Raw genomic sequence first — 27,513 nt, forward strand, 5'->3', positions numbered from 1 at the left:
TGGGATGCAGAGATAAAATTTCTAGACACATTAAATGACTGCTTCTTGGAGCAGCTAGTCCTGGAACCCCCAAGGAGAGAGGCAATTCTTGATTTAGTCCTAAGTGGAGCACAGAATCTAGTCCAAGAGGTGAATATAACTGAAACACTTGGTAATAGTGACCATATTGTAATTAAATTTAACAGCCCGGGAGGAGGGCGGAGGGCCAGAAATGCAAAAGAAATTCACCACATTTAACTTCTGTTGAAATTTTAATTTTTACAGGTGTTCACAGTGACAAACATTTGCACAGGGCAAACAAATACCGGCAATAAGAGTCAAGTATCAGTGGGCAGCCATGTTAATCTGTATCCACAAAAAACAACAAGGAGTCTGGTGGCACCTTAAAGACTAACAGATTTATTTGGGCATAAGCTTTTGTGGGTAAAAAACCCACTTCTTCAGGTGCATGGAGTGAAAGTTACAGATGCAGCCATTATATAATGACACATGAAGAGAAGGGAGTTACCTCATGTCAAGGTTGCTTCCCCACTTTTAACTTTAGGGTACAAATGTGGGGCCTGCATGAAGACTTCTAAGCTTAACTACCAGCTTAGATCTGGTCCGCTGCCATCATTCCCAAAGCTAATTCCCTTCCCTGGGTAGCCTTGAGAAACCTTTCACCAATTCCCTGGTGAATATAGATCCAAACCCCTTGGATCTTAAACCAAGGAGAAATTAACCATTCCCCTCCTTCCTTTCACCAACTCCTGGTGAATACAGTTCCAACCCCCTTGGATCTTAAAACAAGGAAAAATCAATCAGGTTCTTAAGAAGAAGGCTTTTTAATTAAAGAAAAAGGTAAAAATTATATCTGTAAAATTAGTATGGAAAATAACTTTACAGGGTAATCAAACTTAAAGAGCTCAGAGGACTCCCCTCTAGTCTCAGGTTCAAAGTACAGCAAACAAAGATAAACGCTCTAGTAAAAGGTACATTTACAAGTTGAGAAAACAAAGGAAAACTAACACGCCTTGCCTGGCTATTTACTTACAAGTTTGAAATAGGAGAGACTTGTTTAGAAGGATGTGGAGAACCTGGATTGATGTCTGGTCCCTCTCAGTCCCAAGAGCGAACAACTTCCCAAACAAAGAGCACAAACAAAAGCCTTCTCCCCCCCCCAAATTTGAAAGTATCTTGTCCCCTTATTGGTCCTTTGGGTCAGATGCCAGCCAGGTTACCTGAGCTTCTTAACCCTTTACAGGGAAAAGGATTTTGGAGTCTCTGGCCAGGAGGGATTTTATAGTACTGTACACAGGACAGCTGTTACACCCTTCCCTTTATAGTTATGACACCTCACAAGTGGAGAACCAATGTTGACAGAGCCAATTCAATCAGGGTGGATGTAGTCCACTCCCAATAATAGATGAGGAGGTGTCAATTCCAGGAGAGGCAAAGCTGCTTCTGTAATGAGCCAGCCACTCCCAGTCCCTATTCAAGAATAAATGAACACAAATCCGGCATCGGGAATGGTAACATACAAAAGCCAGTAGGTGAACATTTCAATCTCCCTGGACATTCTATAACAGATTTAAAAGTCACTATTCTTGAACAAAAAAACTTCAGAAACAGACTTCAAAGAGAAACAGCAGAACTAAAATTCATTTGCAAATTTAACACCATTAATTTGGGCTTTTTTTTATAAGTCTTTTTATAAGTCTTTTCTGACAGGGATGGTTTGGAAGTATCTACAGAACAGGGGTAACTCCTCTAGAGGCACGCAAATCACCCCAGCCTTCACTTCAAATTGGCTGCAGGCTTTTGACAAGGAGCTCCCAGAAGCCAACAAGTCACCGCTCCATTGCATCACTGGTTAACAGATTAGATGAGTATATAAAGATCAAGCTGAAAGCAGGGTGATTTCTCATCCACTGAAGGCCCCCTGAATATGAAAGGCATGGTACAAATATCGTGTATAGTTCTCAACCAAGATCTTCAAAAATAAGAGGCCAGTGCAAGTAGTTTATTGATTTCAATGGGAGCTCAACATTTTTGAAAATCAGGCCACTTATTTACAAGGCTGACATTGTAAAAAAACAAAAACAAAAAACCTTGGTTCTGATTTTGAGAGGTACTGAACACCCAGCTTTCCAAGTGAAGTCAATGGGAGCTGTAGGTCCTGGTCACCTCTGAATAACACATCCTTTATAACAGTGGTTCTCAAACTTTTTTACTGGTGACCCCTTTCACATAGCAAGCCTCTGAGTGCAACCCCCTCCCCCTTATACATTAAAAACACTTTTAAATATATTTAATAACATTATAAATGCTGGATGCAAAGCAGGGTTTGTGGTGAAGGCTGACAGCTTGCGACCCCCCCATATAATAACCTTGCAACCCCCAGTGTGAGAACCCCTGCTTTATAACATCTCTGTTTGCATTTCCTTAGTTTCCCTTCTACCACAGAATCTTCAAGCTCCCGCTCGAGTGGTCTACACAAGATCAATTTTCTCTCATCCAGTCTTCGGTTCCAGTTTGTCCTCACTGACTGCCAACTTAAATACACACAATGATAACTACCTATGGTACATGTGTCCGTCATCCTCCTGTTTATGTGCCCATATCCTCCCATAATTCAGAGCATACATTCCTCCATACTAATAATGTGCTCCCCAAAATGTTATAGTCTCTACCTGAGATAATCTCTATCGTGTAATGTCCTAGCAACAGAAGTCTTGCTCTTCTTTGGAAACCTCTGAAGAATATGTTTTCCTGGTGATCCCAATTTCCCTGCTTCCTAGAGTCAATGCCAAGTCATCTGTTGGTTGAGATAAATAAGCTATCTCAGAGCACTTCTCTTGCCCCAATCTTTAACTGTGTGTTGAACATTCCATTTTTGTCCAGTGCAGTTCTGCATTACAAGTCTGTAAGGCGAAGACGGATTGTCCATTACAATTTCAAGGCATCTCTTAGTTTTCTTGTTCATCACGGATGATCCCTGCAAAACGAAAGAAGCATGAGACAAGCTGCAGTCTGCATTTCAGAACTGAGTGCCCAAGCAGTAAACAATTCTCTTGATTTCTGTAATATGTCAGGTCAGTGAAAATGTTCTCTGCACACAGACAGAATACATTTTTGTCACTGCATCTAGCTTGACTGTGGTCATAAGTAGGAAAGAAAGTTTCTCGGTTTGACTGAGTGAACCAAACTGTGCAGCTTCAGAAGGTGGAAAGTTATTACTCTGGAGTAAAGTTAGCATCAGGCTGCCAGCTAGTAATAAATTAGTAACAGAAAGAATACTTTGGTCTCATTTCAGTTGTTGGATTAGTGTGCAAGTGCTGGGTGGGGTCCGTGGCCTGTTCTATACAGGAGGTCACATTGGATGATCTAGGCGCCCTTCTGGGTTTTAAAATCTATGACTCTGTAAGTCAGCAAAGAAGAGGACAAACCAGTGGGACACAGCAGAAGATAAAGTTATTCAAGTATTCAAAGACTAGACAATATTTACAGATGTGATCCCTATAAATTAATCAGAGATACAAAAACAAGTCTTTTCTGGTAAACAGAAGAGTCTCCATATGTGCTGACAAAGAGAGATCAGTAAGTTACAGGGAAATCTGTAAAGCCTATTCAAATACAGTTACCTTCTTTAGAGTTCAGATCAATCACAGGATAGATCTTTAAGCTGACACTAATGCACATGTTGCACAAGGACAATCCTAACATCAAAGGTAACTCACTCAAGGCAGCTGGTTTTTCCCAAGTCAATACTAGAATGTGAAATGTTTTGAGTAGGGTGGGGTAATTTAAAGAGGTGAACTCATCATGATATCAATATGCTGCCAAAGCTTTACACTTTAGTATAGTTTTCTTTTTAAATACAGTTGGTCCACCCAGCTTCAATGGGCCCCACTACAAAACTCAGTTTTTTGTGTTTCACAGCATAGCCTTATATATGACTTATATGAATGATAGGTTTGCTTTTAAAATGGATTGTCAGCCTTTCAAAGGTATCTGTTCTCTACTTTAAATTGTCTCCAGACATGTGATCACAAGCCAGATTAAGGACAAAAGAAATCTGTCAGAACCCCACCCTTCATGCCAAATCAGTAATATTTCTGAAGTGGGTGATCCACAATGTTTCAAAACATTTTGCCCTGGGGGCAGGCTAACTTGTGCGGGGGAGGGGGGGGGGAAAGAGGATGGCAACTAGGGGATACTTGGTTGAGAATTCTGGGGAGCAGAGCCAGGCTGGTCTGAGTTCTGACTGGCCTCAATTCTCTCTGCCAAGAACCTGTGAAACTTGACACCATGCTCTTCTCTCTCTCTCCCTGTCTATGTTTTTATACCACCCCACCACAGTAGTATCTGAGGGTATGTCTACACTACGAAATTAGTTCGAATTTATAGAAGCCGGTTTTATTGAAATCGGTTGTATACAGCCGATTGTGTGTGTCCACACAATAAAATGCTCTAGGTGCTCTAGTCGGCGGACCGCGTCCACAGTACAAGGCTAGCGTCGACTTCCGGAGCATTGCACTATGGGTAGCTATCCCACAGCTATCCCACAGTTCCCGCAGTCTCCGCCGACCCTTTGAATTCTGGGTTGAGATCCCAATGCCCAGATGATGCAAAACAGTGTCGCGGGCGGTTCTGGGTACATGTCGTCAGGCTCCTCCCTCCCCCGTCACAGCAATGGCAGACAATAGATTCGCGCCTTTTTACTTGGGTTACCTGGGTTAACTGTGCAGACAACATGGAGCCCGCTCAGCTCAGCTGAGCTCACCGTCACCATATGTCCTCTGGGTGCCGGCAGACGTGGGACTGCATTGCTACACAGCAGCAGCTGCTAACTGCCTTTTGGCGGTAGACGGTGCAGTAGACTGGTAGCCTTCATCGGCGATCTGGGTGCTGGCAGCCGTGGGGCTTGCCTTTTGGCAGTAAATGGTGTATTACGACTGTTAGCCGTCCTATTGCAAGTCGGGTCATCGTACGTTAGCAGAGTCTTTCCTGAGCAGCCGATTGTGCAATAGGCCTGAAGACCATCGTCATACACCGCCCCGTATTTGCTGCCAAGCACCCAGAAAGATGCCAAGGGCTATCAGTCACGCTGCACCGTCGTCTTAAGATGTAAAAAATAGATTTGCTCTGTATTCATTTGCTTCCCCCTCCCTCCGTCAAATCAACGGCCTGCTAAACCCAGGGTTTTCAGTTTAATCTTTGGGGGGGACCATTCTGTGACAGTTGTTTGTGTCTCTCCCTGATGCACAGCCACCGTTCTTGATTTTAATTCCCTGTGCCTGTACGCCATGTCATCACTCAGCCCCCCTCCCTCCTTCCCCTAGTCCGTCAGATACTACGTTTGCGCCACAGCTCAGAGAGCCGAGAAGCGGTTCGCGCCTTTTCTTTGAATTCTGGGTTGAGAACCCAATGCCCGGATGATGCAAAACAGTGTCGCGGGCGGTTCTGGGTACATGTCGTCAGACCCCTTCCCCCTCGTCACAGCAACGGCAGACAATAGATTCGCGCCTTTTTACCTGGGTTACCTGTGCAGACAACATACCACGGCAAGCATGGAGCCCGCTCAGCTCAGCTGAGCTCACCGTCACCATATGTCCTCTGGGTGCCGGCAGACGTGGGACTGCATTGCTACACAGCAGCAGCTGCTAACTGCCTTTTGGCGGTAGACGGTGTAGCATGAGTGATAGTCGTGGGGCTGGCAGCCGTAGGGCTGCATTGCACCAGCCCCTTGCAGGCGATGGTATATTATGACTGGTACCCATCGTCGTCATACTGGTATGGCTGTCAATCATGGCCACCTGGGCAGACATGCTACTGTTTTGATGATGTAATATACTATTTTCTGCCAATTGCCCAGTATTGTCTGCTAAGCACCCAGAAGAGGCCGAGGGCGATGCTGGGTGCTGGCGGACGTGGGGCTGGCAGACGTGGGGCTGCATTGCTACACAGCAGCAGCCCCTTGCCTTTTTGCAGATGATGGTATATTATGATTGGTACCCATCGTCATCATACTGGAGAGGCTATCACTCATGCTGCACCGTCGGCTGCCACCTTAAGATGTAAAAAATAGATTTGTTCTGTATTCATTTGCTTCCCCTTCCTCCGTGAAATCAACGGCCTGCTAAGTCCAGGGTTTCCAGTTTAATCTTTGGGGGGACCATTCTGTGTGACAGTTGTTTGTGTTTCTCCCTGTTCCTGTACCTGTACGCCATGTCGTCACTCGGCCCTCACTCCCTCCCTCCCGCCCTCCCTCCTTCTCCTGGTCCATCAGATACTACTTTCGCGCCTTTTTTCTGACCAGGCGCCATAGCTAGCACTGGGATCATGGAGCCCGCTCAGATCACCGTGGCAATTATGAGCACTATGAACACCACGCGCATTGTCCTGGAGTATATGCAGAGCCAGGACATGCCAAGGCGAAACCCGGACCAGGCGAGGAGGCGATTGCAGCGCGGCGACGAGAGTGATGAGGAAATTGACATGGACATAGACCTCTCACAAGGCACAGGCCCCAGCAATGTGGAAATCATGGTGTCACTGGGGCAGGTTGATGCCGTGGAACGCCGATTCTGGGCCCGGGAAACAAGCACAGACTGGTGGGACCGCATCGTGCTGCAGGTATGGGACGATTCCCAGTGGCTGCGAAACTTTCGCATGCGTAAGGGCACTTTCATGGAACTTTGTGACTTGCTTTCCCCTGCCCTGAAACGCCAGGATACCAAGATGAGAGCAGCCCTCACAGTTGAGAAGCGAGTGGCGATAGCCCTGTGGAAGCTTGCAACGCCAGACAGCTACCGGTCAGTCGGAAATCAATTTGGAGTGGGCAAATCTACGGTGGGGGCTGCTGTGATCCAATTTGCCGGTGCAATGAAAGACCTGGTGATAGCAAGGGTAGTGACTCTGGGCAACGTGCAGTCAATAGTGGATGGTTTTGCTGAAATGGGATTCCCAAACTGTGGCGGGGCCATAGACGGAACCCATATCCCTATCTTGTCACCGGAGCACCAAGCCACCGACTACGTAAACCGCAAGGGGTACTTTTCAATGCTGCTGCAAGCCCTGGTGGATCACAAGGGACGTTTCACCAACATCAACGTGGGATGGCCGGGAAAGGTACATGATGCTCGCGTCTTCAGGAACTCTGCTCTGTTTCGAAAGCTGGAGGAAGGGACTTTCTTCCCGGACCAGAAAGTGACCATTGGGGATGTTGAAATGCCTATCGTGATCCTTGGGGACCCAGCCTACCCCTTAATGCCATGGCTCATGAAGCCGTACACAGGCAGCCTGGACAGGAGTCAGGACCTGTTCAACTACAGGCTGAGCAAGTGCCGAATGGTGGTGGAATGTGCATTTGGATGTTTAAAAGCGCGCTGGCGCAGCTTACTGACTCGCTCAGACCTCAGCGAAAAGAATATCCCCATTGTTATTGCTGCTTGCTGTGCGCTCCACAATATCTGTGAGAGTAAGGGGGAGACCTTTATGGCGGGGTGGGAGGTTGAGGCAACTCGCCTGGCCGCTGATTACGCGCAGCCAGACACCAGGGCGGTTAGAGGAGCACAGCAGGGCGCGGTGCGCATCAGAGAAGCTTTGAAAACGAGTTTTGTGACTGGCCAGGCTACTGTGTGAAACTTCTGTTTGTTTCTCCTTGATGAACCCTCCAACACCCCCCCCGACCCGGTTCACTCTACTTCCCTGTAAACCAACCACCCCACCCCACCCTCCCCTCCCGCTTGCAGAGGCGATAAAGTCATTGTTTTTTCACATTCATGCATTCTTTATTAGTTCCTTACAGAGGTAGGGGGATAATTGCCAAGGTAGCCTGGGATGGGTGGGGGAGGAGGGATGGAAAAGGACACACTGCATTTTAAAACTTTAACTCTTATTGAAGGCCAACCTTCTGATGCTTGGGCGATCATCTGGGGTGGAGTGACTGGGTGGACGGAGGCCCCCCCACCGTGTTCTTGGGCGTCTTGGTGAGGAGGCTATGGAACTTGGGGAGGAGGGCTGTTGGTTACACAGGGGCTGTAGCGGCGGTCTCTGCTCCTGCTGCCTTTCCTGCAGCTCAACCATACGCTGGAGCATATCAGTTTGATGCTCCAGCAGACGGAGCATTGCCTCTTGCCGTCTGTCTGCAAGCTGACGCCACCTATCGTCTTCAGCCCGCCACTTGCTCTGTTCATCCCACGATTCAGCCCGCCACCTCTCCTCTCGTTCATATTGGGCTTTTCTCATCTCCGACATTGACTGCCTCCACGCATTCTGCTGTGCTCTATCAGCGTGGGCGGACATCTGCAGCTCCGTGAACATATCGTCCCTCGTCCTACGTTTTCTCTTTCTAATGTTCACGAGCCTCTGCGAAGGAGAAACATTTGCAGCTGGTGGAGGAGAAGGGAGAGGTGGTTAAAAAAGACACATTTTAGAGAACAATGGGTACACTCTTTCATTACAAGGTCGCATATTTTGGCTTGCAGGCAGCCATCGTAGGCCACAGTGTTTTGGCTTTTTTAACCTTCCTAACATGCGGGAAAGGTTGCAAACAGCAGCGCATTTCCCATATCAAGGATGAATTGGGTTGTCCATTTAAAATGTGGTTTCAATGTAAAAGGTGGGGGCTGCGGTTTCCCGGTTAACATGAGGCACAAACACAAGTAAACCCCCCACACACACACACGATTCTCTGGGATGATCACTTCACCCCTCCCCCCACCGCGTGGTTAACAGCGGGGAACATTTCTGGTCAGAAGAGCAGGAACGGGCGCCTCTGAATGTCCCCTTAATAAAATCACCCCATTTCAACCAGGAGAGCTTTCTGGAGATGTCCCTGGAGGATTTCCACTCCATCCCCATACACGTTAACAGACTTTTCCAGTAGATGTACTGGCCGCGATTGCCAGGGCAAAGTAATCATTAAACACGCTTGCTTTTTTTTTTGTAATGTTTACAAATATTTACAAAGTTACACTCACCAGAGGTCTCCTGTGTGACCTGAGGGTCTTGGGTGAGTTCGGGGTTACTGGTTCCAGATCCAGGGTCACAAACATATCCTGGCTGTTGGGGAAACCGGTTTCTCCGCTTCCTTGCTGCTGTGAGCTACCTACAGTACCTCCATCGTCATCTTCCTCGTTCCCCGAACCGTCTTCCCTGTGTGTTTCTCCAGTGAGAGAGTCATAGCACACGGTTGGGGTAGTGGTGGCTGCACCCCCTAGGATCGCATGCAGCTCCGCGTAGTAGCGGCAAGTTTGCGGCTCTGCCCCGGACCTTCCGTTTGCTTCTCTGGCTTTGTGGTAAGCTTGCCGTAGCTCCTTAATTTTCACGCGACACTGCTGCGTGTCCCTGTTATGGCCTCGGTCCTTCATGGCCTTGGAGATCTTTTCTAATACTTTTCCATTTCTTTTACTGCTACGGAGTTCAGCTATCACTGCTTCATCTCCCCATATGGCGAGCAGATCTCGTACCTCCCGTTCGGTCCATGCTGGAGCTCTTTTGCGATCCTGGGAGGACTCCATCACGGTTACCTGTGCTGATGAGCTCTGCGTGGTCACCTGTGCTCTCCACGCTGGGCAAACAGGAAATGAAATTCAAACCTTCGCGGGTCTTTTCCTGTCTACCTGGTCAGTGCATCTGAGTTGAGAGTGCTGTCCAGAGCGGTCACAATGAAGCACTGTGGGATAGCTCCCGGAGGCCAATAACGTCGAATTCCGTCCACACTACCCCAATTCCGACCCGCAAAGGCCGGTTTTATCGCTAATCCCCTCGTCGGAGGTGGTGTAAAGAAACTGGTTTAAAGGACCCTTTAAATCGAAAGAAAGGGCTTCGTTGTGTGGATGTGTCCAGGCTTAATTCGGTTTAACGCTCCTAAAGTCGACCTAAACCCGTAGTGTAGACCAGGCCTGAGTATCTTAGACCAGATCCCGAAGAAGCAGAGGGAGGCCCTGTGCCCAGACCTTGAGTCGGTCTATCTAATGATTTGATGCCAGCTATCACTGCGGTGTTTAAGTACTGCATAAAATTAAGGAACTCAGATCTCAGATCAAAAGGTATTTTTCTGGGGCAGAGGAGTATGGCTTTGTTTGGGTCGGGCTGTTTTGCCTTTGTAAAGATTGTCTGTCCTGGGTGAAGGCTTTATTAGATCACTTTGTACTAAACAGACATCAGCCCACTCTGATCTCTTCTGACAAGTAGTTCCACAGCCAAGCTCCTGCTGCTGAGAATGGCCTGATCCCAGTGCATGATGGTCAGAATCCGTGTTGTTGCTAAGGAGGCTGGGTGGCTTGTTGGGAGAGTGGAGGATAAAACGGAGTTTGAGGTATCCAGGTCCTGATCCATTAGGTGTGGAGCATCTGCTGTACCCAGGGACATCAGCTTGGCTCCTTGAATTGCATGTGCAAATCCTACAGCTGGGGCTTCCCCATATGAAAATTTGTCCTCGTGTGTGTAAAGCATTTTAGGCTCCTTCAGGATGAAACATGCCATTGAAATGTAGGGACATGGAAATTCACCTACCTGCTTAAAATCCCAATGCATGTTCAGTCCCTTTTTCACAGCCTCATTACATTGCTCTATAAATGGCAGGTCTCCTGTGCCAGGGTCAGTTAGGCACCGATCTACTGCATTCTGTCGAGATCGTAGGCCTCCTATATACATTTCTCCAGTGCTGAGATAAAACACGTGCTGAAAGGCAATGTTACATTGGAGTAGGTGAGCTAGGACACTGACGAAATCCCAAAGGAGGATACCAGACATTTGTGAAACTGACTAACATTAGATACATGGGGCCAAATTCATTGATATCATTGACGTTAAACCAGAATGAATTTGACCCACTAGAGCTATGACATCAGTCTTGTTCTCCTCTGTTCATAAAAAACAGGTCGATTATTACGGTGGAACTGTAATCACTAGTGTCCCTCCTAGTGACAGAACAAGAAGTGAAGAGTGAGGAGTTCAGTCTGCATCCCATTCAATCCTTCACCTCTCTGCTGGAACCACCATCAGCAAGAACAATGGTTGTCAATATGTGTGTGGGGAGGGAAGGTGGTAAGTGAGGTCACCTTCCCATAAAAATGGAACCAACTTAATGTACTTAGACCATGATGGTATCTGCCTTGGCCTGCAATGAGCAGGAGGTCAGATAGATGAGCATGATGGTCCCTTCTGACCTTAAAGTCTATGAGACTACTGCCATTCATTTTTGATTTGGGATTTTACTTGTTTACTTACAAAATAAAATTAGTCTTCCCTGCAGGACAGCACATGAAGAACAATTTTCAGGAGTCTATTTCATTGTCTAGCAAAGAATCCAAAGCAAAGGCTAACAAAAGATTTCTGGTTGCAGTTAAATAGCTTGTTTTTAATACCTGTGATGAGTAAGCATGACAGTCATACATTATTGGAGTGTTTCCAGGGACAGGGCCTTGATCTACGCAGATGTTCTCATTCAGCGTGTTTTTCATCTGCAGAGATAAAACAGGCATATTAATGCATGGAATAACTACCACATCTTCCTGTTCTCACCACTGTTTTTGTAAGCTCTGCTGAGAGCTATGCTGGTTTGCAGTTTTGCTTCAGAGCTCTGAAGTAACAGGAGAACACAGGATGGATTTAGAAAAAGAAACCGCAGAACAACTTTTCAGAGTTGACTTCATCCCAGAAAACATGAGAAGCAAATCTAAAGGCTTTTCTAGTGTCTATACATCAGAGAAACAATGGGGCTTGGTCAGGGCCAGCTCTTGCTTTTTGGCAGCCCCAAGCAGAAAAAAAAAAAAACAAACAAACAAAAACTGTGGCGCGGCCGGAGCCAGGGTGCAGGGGGACTCCCTGCGCTGCAGACGTGCCCCAGCTAGCAGGAGGGAGGGGGAGGGAGCGGGGAGGGCGGGGGGGCAGCCAGGGCTTCAGCGGGGCGCTACCACGCGGCCCTGACTGGTGCGCCGCCTGCTGGGAGGCTCCGCGCCACTCCAGTCGTCTGGGAGGGAAGGATGCGGACTGCCCTGCTGGGCTTGCTGCAGGGTGCTCCCATCTTCTGCGCTACTGCCCCCTACAGGGCTGCCAGAGCGGCACAACAAACAAACAAAAAAACCAAACAAACAAAAAAAAGCGGCCGTGCCGCCCTAGGATTGGGCAGAATGCCACCTCGAACAATCTGCCGCCCCAAGCACCAGCTTGCTCGGCTGGTGCCTGGAGCCGGCCCTGGGCTTGGTCTACACTACAAAATTTAGCTATAAGTACAAAAATATCACATCCACTGGCCAATGTAGCTATGCCAGCAAACTGCCCTCTCCCCCCACGTGTAGACGCAACTATGCTGACAGAACAGTGCTTAGCTTAGCTAATGTCACTGAGGGAAGTGATTTATGTACACTGGTGGAAGAATTCATTCTATTAACATATGGTGCATCTCCACTAGGGGTTCTGGCAAAGGCTTTATAGTGTAGACAACTCCTCAGGTTGGGGAACCCTACTATAACACAATTGTTCACTGATACAGTATAATCATAGAGCAGTCCCATAAAAACCACATCAAGTATCACCAATAGAAAAGGCTGAATTTTTTCCACTGAAACTTTTTGGAAATGTCTTTTTAACCAAAACAAAAAATTCTCATTTGATTGAATCTTTAAAAACAATTGTGTTCTGTTTCATTGTGCGCAAAACAAAGGCTTGCATGTATCTGAGTTTGCACACATTTGAGTTTGCCCTTGGCACAACCTGCATGTGCCCAGTTCAGCCAGAGGAGTTTTGAAAATGTGGTCCATTGTTTTTAAATTGACAATTGTTTCTTTCACATTCTGTATATTTTACTCTTCTTTAGCTATATTTTTTCCCTCTATCATGATCTTCATGATTATTGTTCCAGTCCAAATTTAAAAAGCAACTTAACAACTCTGAAATGAGTGACCAGAAGATACTGTCCTCCCTTGATTTATAGCTGTACAGCAGGCAATGATTACTTTGTTGAACTTTTCATTTCTGTGATGCGTCTCCATAATATTCTATTGAACATTGCAGACAATTATAGGGAGAGATTTCATCCATTGTTGTTCCCTGCTCTATGAGCATTCTTATGTTGCACAAAAATGTGTCTTTCTAAATACCTTCCTATGCTATTTTATGTTTATGCTGGTAGACATGCAGTGGGCACAATTTAGATATGCAACAGGTACAGAAAGTTTTACAAAAAGATGGCACTCACTTTAAATATCTCTAAAACCGCTAGTAAAACCAATACTATGGTTATAATATGACCAATTTACAAGAGCAACCCGGGTTAGACTGATCAGGAACACAGAAGAAATTGCCTTCAACAACCTTCATAATAGTGGAGATATCTAACTGTTGCATCTATTCAGTAGACATGCACAGTACTTACTGTTCCGTAGACAACAACAGTGGTCAAAGGTATTAAATTAGGATAAATGTTCTTTATGTACCAGTCAAAGCTTTTACAGTTCAGTTTCTTTCTTAGCTCCTTTCTGGAAGAAACATCTCCATAGTCTATTCCAGGATTCTGAAAAAAACACCACATTGTTCAGACATTAATTTTAAAAGTGACCTGCAAAAATGGAGGGAAAATTGACTTATATCTCCCCCTTTTTGTTGCTTCTTCATAATATATAAAGAATATCTAAAATCTGCTCTTAAAAAAAATCCCTGATTACTTTTACATTAGAAATTCAGATTGTGTTTTGCCTGTCTATGAAATCACAGATACAATGGAGGTTAAGAACTGATTCATTGGAAGAACAAGTGCTTTTTTATTCAGGTATTTTGTTTTCATTAACATCTAGTTAACTAAACCACTGGCAAAAAAAAATCTCCTTTTTTTAAAAACTCAAAACACCACTCCAGGTAAGGTCAATACACCTTTGATCTACAGGTTCTTCCATTAAAAAATGACTTGACATTCCTGCTATCTTTAAATAGGAGGAAATAAAAATTAAAAACAGCAGAGCTTCTTACATCAAGAAAGAAAGAAAATAGGCACACAAAACCTCCCCCCACCACCACCTTTGCCAGGTCACCTTTAAAGGAAAATGACAGTGTACAAAAATGTGATCTGTTACTAGTTATGAAGAACAATAAATCACTACGCATTTTAAATATGTACAATAGAACCAAAAGTATCTCAAAGTATCAAAGAGGAAGCTGCCATTTTGCCATGCTCATGAGGTGTGCACAGCTTTGTCCAACTCTATGAGATTTACAAATCTAGCCAATCTTGAAGAATGTATACACTGCACTGGGATTTACTAACATAATGATGTACAAGAAATTCCAGTTTGCATTATATATGGTATTAATTGCCATAACTTACAATGATATGTAGAGAGACTATAGTTGAAGGCATGAGCACAACAATGGAGGAAAGTTAAGGTTGAGCTTTCAACCCTCTCTCTGAATTTCCTTAATTCTGAGTGCTTGATTTCCCAACATGAATGTTTCTCAGCCTGCAGAGTATGCTGTAAGGCCCACTCTTTCTTTATCCCCGGCCTGTGAGAAGTGGGTGTCGGATAGTGGGGATGTGGGACTCTGCAGCATTTTGGGCATGGCGGTCAATTAGTGTAGGGTGTTGCTGGGTCATTTGATTAAAAGTAACTGACTTGCCTATTATTTATTAGAGCATTTTTAAAAGATATTCAAGGATGCCCAGTTTATTTGCTCTATTATCACAACTTGCAAAAATCCAAACAACATACTTTTTATTTTAAAAAAGTTAGAAATTATTACATTGTTTGGGGCAGAACCCATCTTTTTGTTCTATGTACAGTGCCTAGCACAATGGGGTCCTGGTCCATGACTCAGGGCCCTAGGCACTATAATAATAATAGTCATGTTTTTAAAGGGACAAATCTCACAAACACCTGTTTGCTACGTCTGGCCTCATTGTGATGTCTTGGCTACTATTAGTCATTTGCTCCCATACAAATGACCATCTCAATTTAAAGAAACCAATTCTAAACAACCAAACATATACACCTCAATAGGAAGATTCCATGCGAAATAAACCATGTATTTATAGTCGTCCATCCACACTTCGGCCACCCTCAGGGCGTTGCGTCTCATAGCAATGCTCAAGTCCAGCACGTAGGGTTTGTGCGCTCTTTCCAGGTGAGCAACTCTTGCACAGGGCAAAACTTCTATCTGACCCCCACACTGCCAAACCTGTATGGATGAAGCAGGAGTCCCAGTGAATGCGCATTGGAGTTGGCTTTTTTCACCAGCGGTTAACACGATTTTGTTCTACATAAGTGACTAAAAATTGCACCTCCTTACTCAACAGATCTGCTCACTCTCAGTATCCAGAGTAAGTTCTCCTGACTTTAGTGATTAAGGGAAATTTTCAGTACTTTTCTTTTAGGATCTGCAGAGCCAACACAGGTACAGGAGAGTGAGGTGGAAGCTATTTAGTCTTTTGCATCATTATTAATTTCCAGTTACAGGACTAAGCAGTTACTCTCGTGTAAATCCTTTGCATGAAGTTATACAGGTGTCACAAAGAGCAAAACTGGCCCTACAGAATCTTAATTATGATTAAGGTTGCAGGAGAAGGAAAGAGACCAGTCTGACTCTCATATCCCAGGCTGTTTACAGGGCTGGCACCTAGAAACCCCCTCTCCCCCATCAATCTGCTTACAAACTGAGCACATTTGATACAAGAAATCATTGAGGGACAATGCAAAAGGAGACCTACAATGTTATTTTTGAAGTCACTTCTCTGAGCAGAAATGTATTTAATGGGCCTGATTCTCCATTCCCCTGCATTTTGTGCAGTCAGATATACCAGCACAAAGAAGAGGTATCATGGTACCATTCTGCTATGGTGATGCTTTACACCCACCTTGCACTGGTGTAAATGAATATACATGTATCAGGGCAATGAAGAATGAGGCCTCTGTGTATTTTAATGTATTAGAAGTGGAAAGGAGTTCATCCCCTGTCAATCCCACCTTTTCCCTAGGTGGATCTTGAGTACTCTGAATCTACCATATTTATTCCTCCCACACTTCACGCACGAGTCCTTGAGATGCAGTCACCACCCTTCTAGCCACAGAAAACTACCTAGGATTCTCTTCACAGGATATCAATGCTGTCACTTCAGTCACTGCAGTAGTTGCTGTTGAATAAGACAAAATACATTCTGCCTATCAATTAGATACTGAATGGCCCCTATTGCTGTAGTAATGGTGGGCACCTCACAATCTCTAATGTATATATCCTCACCAGGCCCGCTGACAGCTATTCCAGGCCCCAGGGCAGAACAGTCAATGGGCCCCCAGGCATGCACAAGTTGTGTCTGCGCAGACATGGTCTGCTTGACATTTAGCTGGTGCTCTTCCAGCATGGCCAGGGCTTCCACATGCCCGCCTGGTAGGGTTGCCAACTGTCTAATTGCACAAACCCAAAATTGCTTGCCCTGCCCCCCAGCCCACCCCTTCCCTGAGACCACACCCCTGCCCTGCCCCTTTTCCAAGGCCCTGACCCTGCTTGCTCCATCCCCCCTCCCTCTGTCACTCACTCCCTGCAACCCTCACTCACTTTCACCAGGATGGGGCAAGGGGTTGGGGTATAGGAGGGGGTGCAGGGGTCAGACTCTGGGAGGGAGTTTGAGTGCAGGGGGGGTGAGGGGTCGGGCTCTGGGAGGGGGTTTGGGTGCAGGGGGGTGAGGGTCAGACTCTGGAAGGGAGTTTGGGTGCAGGAGGGGGTGCGGTGTCAGGCTCTGGGAGGGAGTTTGGGTGCTGGCTGTAGGCTGGGGCAGGGGGTTGGAGTGCAGGAGCGGGTCAGCACTTACCTTGGGTGGCTACCGAAAGCAACTGGCACACCCCTCTGGCTGCAGTTCTCAGTCAATGGGAGCTGCGGAGTGAGCGCTCGGATGGGATTAGCACACAGAGACCTCCTCCCCAGGGGCCGCTAGGACATGACGGCCGCTTCCGGGAGCAGCGCGGAGTGAGGGTGGGTAGGAAGCCTGCCTTAGCCCCACTGTGTTGCTGGCAGTGGCAGCAGCCAGGGGGCCCTGGGCCCTTTTAAATCACCCGGGCCCCTGGGCAATTGCCACCTTTGCCCCCCCCTCAACCCCGTCAGAGGGCCTGATCCTCACAAAATCTCTGAAAGGCAAGGCATTGCAGGTATCCCTAGTTTACAGATGGGGAACTGAGTCAAAGAGAGGCTAAGAGACTTGCCCAAGGTCACACAGGAAGTCTGCGGCAGAGCAGGGAATTAACCTGAGGTCTCCCAAATCCCAGGCTAGCAAACTAATGACTGGACCATCCTTCTTCTAGTTTAATCACTATATGCAACATGTTCCCACTGCTGCGGCTAAACCTTAATTAGCCATCATCAAATGGTTTACAAATCCATTATCAGTATTTATCTGAGAAGAGGAGACACCAAATATGAGGAAAGGGACAATTTTCTTTGGAGGCTCGCAGCTTGAAAGGAAATAAATGTGTCTGAAATTCTATCAGTGGAAAACCTACATGCTGCAGCAGGTAGTGCTGGTGATTTAAGACTCAGCTGTTTTCCCTTTAAATCAGTACTGAGGCAACATGGCTGCGGCAAGGCATTAGTGAGCACTGTGCAGCTGTAAGTGCTGAATTTTAAATGAAAGGTAAAACCAAGAGCCTGACCTCTGTGTCTTCAAAGATCCCCCTGGCACTTTGGGTTGAGGTGGTAGCCCTGGGGTCCTGGCTAAATTCCTATCTGAGTAATTACCTTCTGCCTTTCTAAATCCTCCCCGTCCCCAGCAGTGTAAAGTTTATATGGGATTCCAGCTGCTATCTCACGCTCAGGAACTGGGTCCAGAGCAGGGTCATTTCCTCCTTTGGTTTCATCTCATGTACTACATCATGTTACCTGAAGAGAGGCTTCTGAGATTTACTGATGAACATGGGCGGGGGGTCCCCTTCTGGGGTGTTGCCTTTCTAATGCCTTGGCCCCTTCTTACAGCACTTCCTATGTTGAATCAGACTGGTGTCCTGCTGGGTCAATATATAATGCTCCTGAGGAGTACACTGCAAGACCTTGTACCCCATAGTATCACTCTCCAATTGGTTATTTCACAAAATGGATTTCCCTCCTGCCTCCAGCTTGTAAACTTAATGAAGTTTACATTTGTTAGCTTAGCTTGTATATTTATCTATGTTATCAATGGATAACATAAACTATACAATCTTAGTTTGTATATCTTGTATATCATAAAACTATACAATCTTAGCAATGTTCTTTATTGCTGTGGCAGGGAAGACAACAGGCTGAGTACACTTTGTGTGAAATTCTTCCCTTCCTGGTTCCCATCATTTACTGAGCTGTGCCCATTGTCATGGGCATACATGTCTTAGTATCCTCGTAGAGTCTGCCAGTGCTATTACCGTGCTTTGTTGACAATAAACCTGGCCTGGTGCTTTCACACCTTAACAGATCTTGTGGTCATTCGGCGGTGCATTCCAGGTCTGCTGTGCCAGCTGTCTGTGCAGAGCTGGGACAGCACACAGGAAAAACACACATAGGCAGCCAAATATCTAACCACAATAGCTGCTAGGTGCTCAGCATTTTTGAAAATCTGCCCATTTCATTTCAGTACTGAAATGGGAGCTGAACTCTTTTGAAAAACTGAGCCCAATTGTCTATGTTGAGCACTTAGAAATCTGGCCCTGAGTTCTTTTGAAAATCAGGTCCCCACACTTATGTTATTTATTTTATAAGAGAAGCAGAATTAAACGTACCCGCAGGCCAAGTTCCACATTTTCCCCTCCGTATATATGCATTCCGCCATCCAGTACCCCAATCTCACCCAGAAAAACTCTATGTGCAGCAAGTATCCCCATAATAGAAGGACTCCTGGGAAAGAGAATAGATACAGTTGGAGAGAAGAAATAACTATGAAATAAACAGGAAGAGGAATAAACAATCATTTGAGAATTAATTATGCTCTTTTGAATTTCCTGTTCAGTGAGAGACTGAGTATTGGGCTCATTGGGACAATTCTTATTTTGTTTGTGCTAGTTTGGGGGTCCCTAATAAATTGCTCTTTAGCTAGATTTGGTTTCTTCCCATCCCATTTCTACCACCAGCCTGTATTTACAGTGGACATTTCCATAACTGCACTTAGTGCCAAATTCTGCCCATCCTTATCTATCTAGGTATTTACCCATTACCAGTGTCTGAGTGTGTAATTAATTTATTCAGGGTGGAGTTATATTAGCAGCATGCAAATACAGGATACATTAATCCTTTCAGTTGAATATGGACGTTAAATGCCTCATAATAGTTTGTTTATTTTGCATACCTTGTACATAATGACTTTCATCTCCAAAATGCACTACTTTAACAAGGGAATGTTCACACCACCATATGTGAAGTAGGTAGGGTTGCCAGGTGTCCGGTTTTTGACCGGAATGCCCGGTTGAAAAGGGACCCTGGTGGCTCTGGTCAGCACTGCCAATCAGGCTGTTAAAAGTCTGGTCATTGGTGCTGAGGGGCTAAGGCAGGTTAGTCCCTACCTGTCCTAGCACCGTGCTGTGCCCCGGAAGTGGCCAGCAGGTCCGGCCCCTAAGCAGGGGGACCACGGGGCTCCGTGCACTGTCCCCACCCTAAGCACTGGCTCCTCACTCCCATTGGCTGGGAACCATGGACAATGGGAGCTAGGGGAGGCGGTGCCTGTGGGTGAGAGCAGTGCGCTGAGCCTCCTGCCTCTCCCCTCCCCCACCGGGTGCAGCATGGTGCCAGGACAGGTAGGGAGCCTGTCTTAGACCCACAGCGCCACTGACTGGGAGTTGCGCCCCAACCCTAAGCCCCAACCCGCTGCCCCAGTCCAGAGCCCCCCCCAACTCAGAGCCCCTTCCTGCACCCCAAACCCCTCATCCCCGACCCCACCCCAAAGCCCACACCCCCAGCTGGAGCCCTCACCCACTCTTGCACCTCAACTCCCCGCCCCATCTTGGAGACCCCTCCCACACCCTGAACCCCTCATTTCTGGCCCCACCCCAGAGCCCATGCCCCCAGTTAAAGCCCTCACCCCCTCCTGCACCCCAACCCCCTGTCTCAGCTCAGTGAAAGTGAGTGAGGGTAGGGGAGAGAAGTCACTGAGGGAGGGGGAATGTAGTAAGTGGGAGGGTGGGGCCTTGGGGAAGGGGCGGGGCTAGGGTGTTTGGTTTTCTGCGGTGAGAACAGGGGTTCTCAAACTGGGGGTCGGGACCCCGCAGGGGGTTGCAAGGCTATTACATGGGGGGTCACGAACTGTCAGCCTCTACCCCACACCCCGCTTTGCTTCAGCATTTATAATGGTGTTAAATATATTAAAAAGTGTTTTTAATGTATAAGGGGGGGTCACACTCAGAGGCTTGCTATGTGAAAGGGGTCAGCAGTATAAAAGTATGAGAACCACTGGGTTAGAAAGTTGGCAACCCTAGAGGTAGGTGTGAAGGACTTGGAAGATGCCTGTCATATCTCATGAATGATCTATATCCTTGTTATGATATTGTTTGCTACATGGTTATAAGGGGCTAGATCCCAGGAAAGGCCCAGATAAAAGTTCCTCAGCAAACACCAAGAGCTATTAACTATGATGTTACCTCAGAGCAACCCAGTAAGTTAAATTTGGTCAAAACAGTTTATATATGAGAGACACAGGGACTGTGGAGAAGCAGACTGAACCCCAGCCCCAGAAGTGGGGGTGTTTGGGTAAGCCAGGCCTATCTAAGTTGTAGGTAAGACAGTTATGCATGTAGACTGTTGTGTCAAAATCCTTTTCTTGTTACGCTGTGTTACTGCTGTTAAGATTAAACAATTTTTGTGTGTTGAAAAGGCTGTTTCACATCGCTCTAGTGATATACTGGTCACAGCTTCCCAAGGGAAGAATTGCAGGCCTTGAACCCAGTCGGGCCTGCTGAGGAGTCAGTGGGTCTGCAGAGGCCTGTAATCTGGTACTCCTGTCAGAGTGGGGAAATTGTGAGATTCCACCACAAGGAGGTAAAGAAAAGGCACAGGGCCTGTCACTTGGAGAGGTTGCGCTCAGGCAGACATAGGGTATGTCTACACTGCAATTAAAAACCCATGGCTGGCCTGTGCTGGCTGGCCCATGCCAGGGGCTTGGGCGCAGGGGCTGTTTAATTGTGGTGTAGATGTTCACTAGGACCCGGCAAAGTGGGAGGGTACTAGAGCTCAGGCTGCCACCCAAGCCGTAATGTCTACACCACAACTAAACAGCCCCTTAGCCTAAGCCCCATAATCCCAAACCAGCTGGAATGGGCCAGTCATGGGTGTCTGACTGCAGTGCAGACATACCCCTAGAGAAGGGTCAGAGGTACAGCTAACTGTCAACTGTGACAGTAGGTAAGTATTATTATCCATTTATAGATGGGAAGCTTGGACAGACAGATTAAATGATTTGCCCAAGATTGCAGAGGGAGAAATATTTAGGACCAGACTTAGAATGCAGGAGAGCCTGGATCCGTCTTTTACACAGACCACATGGGACAACGTGAGATCTCTAATGACTCTCAGATCCAAACTGACAATTTCAACTCACCTGCATTTTGCAGATATCTTACCCACCCATGTGAGAAAACCCTATCCTTGTTAGTTTTAGAGGTGAGTCTGAAAACATCTCAGATGTCTGGGGTCTTTGTTCCCTCAAGAATACTATTCTGACTTACCGGATTGGAGCCGTTTCATCTTTGAGCGCATACCATTCTTTTGGTAATGGTTCATAGAGGCACCATAGTGCCCAGTCAAATCCATCTGCAAACACAGCATATTCAAGAAGTTCAAAGTCATCAAAGCGAATATTGTCAAATACTGGTGATATTATAACAGTACGATCTTCCTTGATTCGAGACAGAATAGGTTCAGCCCTAAGATAATGAACAAAAACATTATTTTCACCTTGCAGCAAGTATGGACCTGATGAACCAAAGTGCATGGCACCGTAATGCTGAAATGGGCAGCCTATTTCTTAGAATTGAGACCAAAGAGATGACTGAACCCTTGGCTCCTGTCTCAGCTCTACCAAATAATGACAGGTTGTGACGCATGGCCAGAAAGGGTTAAACATGCTGCAAATTAAACAACCCTCAAAAGACATGTGGGGAGATAATGTTTGTGTTTTTGTGTATTTACATATGTATGAGTAGGGTCAACAATGTAATCAACAGTCCCTGTCTATGTTGTATTCTGTTAATTCAGAAGATCAAAATAACATCCTGACATTTAAATGAATTGTAAACACAGGATATCTCTGTATTCATCTCTCTTTGAAATGCACTGTGAATGGTGGAGGAACAAGTAAATTGCCTTATGTTAATTCATATAGCTAAGTACTGGTAAGGGACCTCCTTCAAAGTCATCCTAATTACTTTTTGTTCCCAGAGGAACTCCAACTTGTCAAAAAGGACATGAAATTGTATAAAAGATCCTTGGGTTCTGATCCTGTTCATCTCGGATCTGCTTAAGGCTTCATACAGGGGAAACTTAGGCCATAAGGACTGAGATTCCAGTTCTAACGGGATCGCTCTGAAATATAAACATTGGACTATAACGGGGTCGGCAACCTCTGGCACGTGGCTCGCCAGGGTAAGCACCCTGGCGGACCGGGACAGTTTATTTACTTGCTGACGCGGCAGGTTCGGCCGATTGCGGCCCGGCCCCCACTGGCCGCGGTTTGCCGTCCCAGGCCAATGGGGGCGGCGGGAAGCGGCACGGGCGAGGGATGTGCTGGCCACGGCTTCCCGCCACCCCCATTGGCCTGAGACAGCGAACCACGGCCAGTGGGGGCCGCGATCGGCCGAACCTGCTGAGTCAGCAAGTAAATAAACTGGCCCGGCCCGCCAGGGTGCTTACCCTGGCGAGCCACGTGCCAGAGGTTGCCGACCCCTGGACTATAACCTACGGACTATTTCTGAAAGAACTCTTTGCAACTACAAAGCTCACCATCTCTGCTATGAATTAAAATCTTAAGAACTGAACTCATGTCTGTGTGTATATTGATCTTTTAACCATACTCTCTCTCTCTTGTTTTTTAATACATTTTAGTATAGTTAATAAGAATTGGCTGTATGCAATGTATTTGGGTAAGTTCTGAAACATTCATTAACCCGGGAGGTAATGTGTCCCATCCTTTGGGATTGGTAGAACCCTTTCTTTTATATGATGAGATAAGATTTTCAGAAATCATATTTAACGTAGGTACCGGGGTGGAAGTTTGAGGCTGGATCGCTTTAAGGAAACTGTGTTGTTTGAACTTCTGAGTAACCACTAAGGTATAAAGGAAGCTGTTTTATGCTGGCTTGGTAAATATAAGTACTGGAATGTTCACCAGCTTTTTGGGGATTGTCTGCCCCATTCTTTGCAGTTCACCCTAATTGAGTGACCACAGCTGGCCCCCACTGGGACCCCAGTCACACAGGTTTTCTGTACTACTAATCCATCTTTCTCTCTAGTAGCCTTACGCTTTCTCCCAGGCCATCCCAGCAGTTCATGCACCGTAACCATTGCTAATTACACTAGCCATAGTCACCTCTCTGTTACCTTACCTGTCTGTTATACCCCTATGTTGCCTCTCACCATAGATTTATATTGTAAACTGTTGGGGGCAGGGGCCTTCTTTTCATTGTGTATGCACAGCACCTATCACACTGGGGCTCTGATCCCTGACTGGGGCCTCTAGGTGCTATTGCAATAAAAATAACAACAACAAATGGGAGGAGTCCCTGGTTGTGCTATCTGTGATGAATAAGGCCATCATAGCCCGGGGTAGGGTGAGATTAGAGATGCAACACAGTCTCAGAGGTAAAACGCTGTCTGCTAGGGAAGTGAAACAATGTGAGGAGTGGTCAAGCACTGAACCCAACCAACCAGGATAGACGTATGTTAGAGAGATATGGTACAGAAAGGGAGGGTAAATACACTGATCTAAACTGTATTATAAGTACCTGTTAACAGGGACCTTGTCTTGGTTCTCTTTGTAATGAGCCATGAACATCTATAATTCTATATGCAATCATTAATTGGTAATAATAATTAACAATGCTAAATAGACAATAGGTACACATTAGTTTGGTTTAACTCAGAAAGGAATAGACCAGGACGTTGGTATTTAAAGAAAACAATCTGCATACGTTCTGATTGAGTGTCCTTTTGTATGTGTATGCACAAGAGAGACAATCTCCTGCCCACAAATACAGATACAAAGAAGCTGGGCGCTGCTTGCCTGCACTTCTCTAAACAGCCTATTCTGTTATTTGACTGCTTCCCTAATTTGAATGTGCCCAGTTCTTTTTCAAACCATGCATCCCTTCGCCAATCAAAAGTAAACATCCAGCTGGTGGCCTCTACTTGCCATACACAATCAGGGCTGACCTTCAGGGTGGGTGATGTGGGTGACTGCCCAGGGCACCATGGGCAGGGGGGCGCTGTGGCCCAGCTTGATGGAGGGAGTGGGCAGGTCAAACCGGTTCCCAGCTGGGGAAGGAGATGAAGTTGCAGGGGGTTCACCCAGGGCACCATTTCCCCTAAGGCCAGCCCTGTACACAATGGCATTGTTTGGTGAGGCAGAAGCAAAGCCATGCACCTCAGCTCCACAGTTAGACTCCTCCCTCCCAGAAAACAATTCCCTCATAATCTTACCAGCCAACATTCACTTCAATATGGGCATCCAAGATTGCGACAACATCGGCAGTAGACGCTTCCCAGCCAGAAATCCGAGCTTGTGTTAGGCCTTCTCTCTTCTGATGCCTCACAATTTTTAGCAATCCAGGATGTTTTGCATTATAATTTTTTATCTGTTCATCCAAATAGCCTTTTAGATCCTCTAAAAATAGTATGGCACATTTTAGTGTGGTTTTTTTTTTCCAGTTAATGGAAATTGTTGAGATTGGGAAACAGAAAAGAGCAATTAGATAACAGCAATGAAGCTTCCATTACTTCTCTAGGGAGCCTATTCCTCAGCCTAAAATATCACTGTCAGGAAGTTTATCCCGATAATCAGTTTAAATGTTCACTTTGTTGGTTTCATCTCATAGCTATATCCCAGTACACCATGTGGTATTGGGAACGGTACCGTTAAGTGGCTTAGCCTCAAAGACAGGCAGCTTACTGGGAGCAGGGTGCCGCAGAACCCATGTTCTGTTATGCAGAGGCAATTGGGAACTGTGTCACTGAATACAGAGGATCTCTTTCAAACACTTTGGGTTCAGAGCAATTCCTGAACATCACATGGCCCTAGGAGTAAATAGAAATTAAAGAAAATAACCTGGGTGGAAGATTGGAGCAGTTAAAAGCTTCACCAGAGCTAAAACTCTCTGGGCACATGGAAGTCAATCAGAAGAGAATTAAGAAGCACTTCACTGTGCATTTGCAAGCAATGAAGGCCTGTGAAAAGGAAAATAGAATGTAGCCTTATTTCTGACAATAGCAGGTTGTGATGCACTTGATGCATTCAACGGTGTTCAGTTCAGGCACATGGGACCAGCTATGAAGGTGCAGTAAAGAAATTTGAGGAGTTCTGCACTCCATGTAAAAATGAGACCTAGGGGAAAGATGTTTTTAACCTGAGGGTACAAAAAGAAAGTAAAACTATAAAGAGCTTGCAACTGAACTAACGCTGAAGAGACAATCTTGCAATTTTGGAGGCAGAAGCTCCCACCTAAGCCTCTAACAAAAGACCTGATTGTGGTTGACATCTGGAACAAAAAACTCAGAGAGAGAGAGACTACTGGGAAACACAGAATTAAACCTTGACTAAGCAACTGGAATTTTGCAAGCAAAGGAAGTCACCCAGTCCAGAATGAGGATGGACAGTGCTCTGATACTGTGGACATGATAGAGAATCCAAAATACCACACTGTAATGTGGTGTTTCACCCCACACTTGTCCTGAAGGTTTAGGGGGGAGGGATAGCTCAGTGGTTTGAGCATTAGCCTGCTAAACCCAGGGTTGTGAGATCCATCCTTGAGGGGGCCACTTAGGGATCTGGGGCAAAAATCAGTACTTGGTCCTGCTGGTAAAGGCAGGGGGCTGGACTCAATGACCTTGCAAGGTCCCTTCCACTATTCTAGGAAATAGGATATCTCCATTTTTTTTTTAAATGGAGGCCATATAGGCCAGTTAACCTATTAAGTTTCAAGGTGAGGGAATTAAGGCTGAGAGGAAGGCCCTAGTTAGGGAAACATGACTTGTGCAGGAACAGGTGGGGCTTTCATATACCAGGGAACTGATAGCAGTAAAGGGCTGCAAGGAAGTAGTCTGCAGTCACTCCCTAGGAGAAGGGAGGTATATTTGGAGCTATAGAGTCAAGTAACCTATAGCTACTCCCTGGAAGGTGGGGCTGGCAAACCCAGGGAAAGAGGAAAAGCCAGAAAATAAGGAAAGGCTCAGGGAACAGGCAGTAATGTCCACGATGGAACAGTCCTTGGGTGCTGGCTAGAGGGTCCCTGGGCTGGAACCTGGAGCAGAGGGCAGGCCCGGGTACTGGGGAAATGTTATAAACCAGGCAGTGGAAAGCAGACTACCTGAAACAGTTCACTCTGGAAGATTTTGATACCCTGGAAGGGGAAGATACATGTGACTTGAATGGAGGGCTAAGCCACGAAGACCAAGCATCTTGCCTCGCTGAGAGCAAGGAAGAGAAGGCAGTGAGCATGGCAAGAAGCAGAAAGAAGGAGTCAGACCTGGAATCAGCTTATCCCCAGAGCAGCCAGGAGGAGGCGCCACCTTTGGTGAGTGGACCCTGTGACACACACAAAAAGACACTTGAGGCAGAAAGGCACATGGCACTCAGAGTCAGAGTCCAGCAAAAACAGCACATGGAGCTGCACATGCTGTGACAACCAGCAACAGTCAAAACAGTGCCCAGCATATGAGAAAAGAGGCAGGAACTGCAATAGATCACAAGAGTTTGCAAATGCCAGCAGATGGTGCATTGTGTGGACAAGGAGGACATTGACAGCACCACTAGCTCAGCTGAATTCTTCCTAGGAGTAATGGACAACATTGCAGCACAAGATTCTTGGCCTGCCAACCTGAAAGCAAATGGGACACTTATTAATTTTAAGTTGGATACTTTTGCACAAGCCATGTTGCCAGAAAGTGTTACTAGCACACACAAAAAAAGTCACAGGTATGAAAGATAAACAGGTAAAACACAGAAGTTCGCAGTGTTGTAGCCATGTCCAATCCAAGACATGAGAAATAAAGTAGGTAAGGTAATATTTTTTATTGGACCTACTCCTGTTTGTGGAAGGAATAAACTTTTGAGCTTGTAAAACACAGGTCTTACAATGGTGAACTGATCCTCACTAGCAGAATATACAAGCTTGATGTATAGGTAAATAAACTGGAAGAGATACAGTATGCAATATTACCAGGGGAAAAAAGAACCTGTTATTGGGTAAAAACATGTCAAAGCCTTGGTCCCATCAAGAGGGTGCACTCACTGGAGAGACGAGGGACCAAAACAATTAAGGCAGAGTTTGAGGATGCCTCCTAGGGGATAGGAAAGCTCTCAGCAGAGTACAGAATAGAACT

The 27,513-nt window shown here is 46.2% G+C and overlaps 1 protein-coding gene across 2 annotated transcripts in view; it reads right to left on the bottom strand.

Annotated features, from left to right (window-relative positions):
* Nucleotides 1-2,295: 2,295 nt before the first annotated feature.
* GALNT8 (polypeptide N-acetylgalactosaminyltransferase 8) overlaps nucleotides 2,296-27,513 on the bottom strand; it is a 114,048-nt gene continuing 88,830 nt past the window's right edge. For both annotated transcript variants that reach the window (XM_034784975.1, XM_034784966.1), the window contains exons 4-11: nucleotides 24,616-24,799; nucleotides 21,648-21,845; nucleotides 18,717-18,831; nucleotides 14,974-15,159; nucleotides 13,367-13,504; nucleotides 11,358-11,453; nucleotides 10,504-10,671; nucleotides 2,296-2,977 (exon numbers count right to left, since the gene is read on the bottom strand). In XM_034784975.1, coding sequence (XP_034640866.1) covers nucleotides 2,819-2,977; nucleotides 10,504-10,671; nucleotides 11,358-11,453; nucleotides 13,367-13,504; nucleotides 14,974-15,159; nucleotides 18,717-18,831; nucleotides 21,648-21,845; nucleotides 24,616-24,799 — 1,244 coding nt within the window. In that variant the 3' untranslated portion in view covers nucleotides 2,296-2,818. The remainder of the gene's footprint in view (nucleotides 2,978-10,503; nucleotides 10,672-11,357; nucleotides 11,454-13,366; nucleotides 13,505-14,973; nucleotides 15,160-18,716; nucleotides 18,832-21,647; nucleotides 21,846-24,615; nucleotides 24,800-27,513) is intronic.

Source organism: Trachemys scripta, chromosome 1, assembly GCF_013100865.1.
Source record: "Trachemys scripta elegans isolate TJP31775 chromosome 1, CAS_Tse_1.0, whole genome shotgun sequence".
Lineage (NCBI taxonomy): Eukaryota > Metazoa > Chordata > Testudines > Emydidae > Trachemys > Trachemys scripta.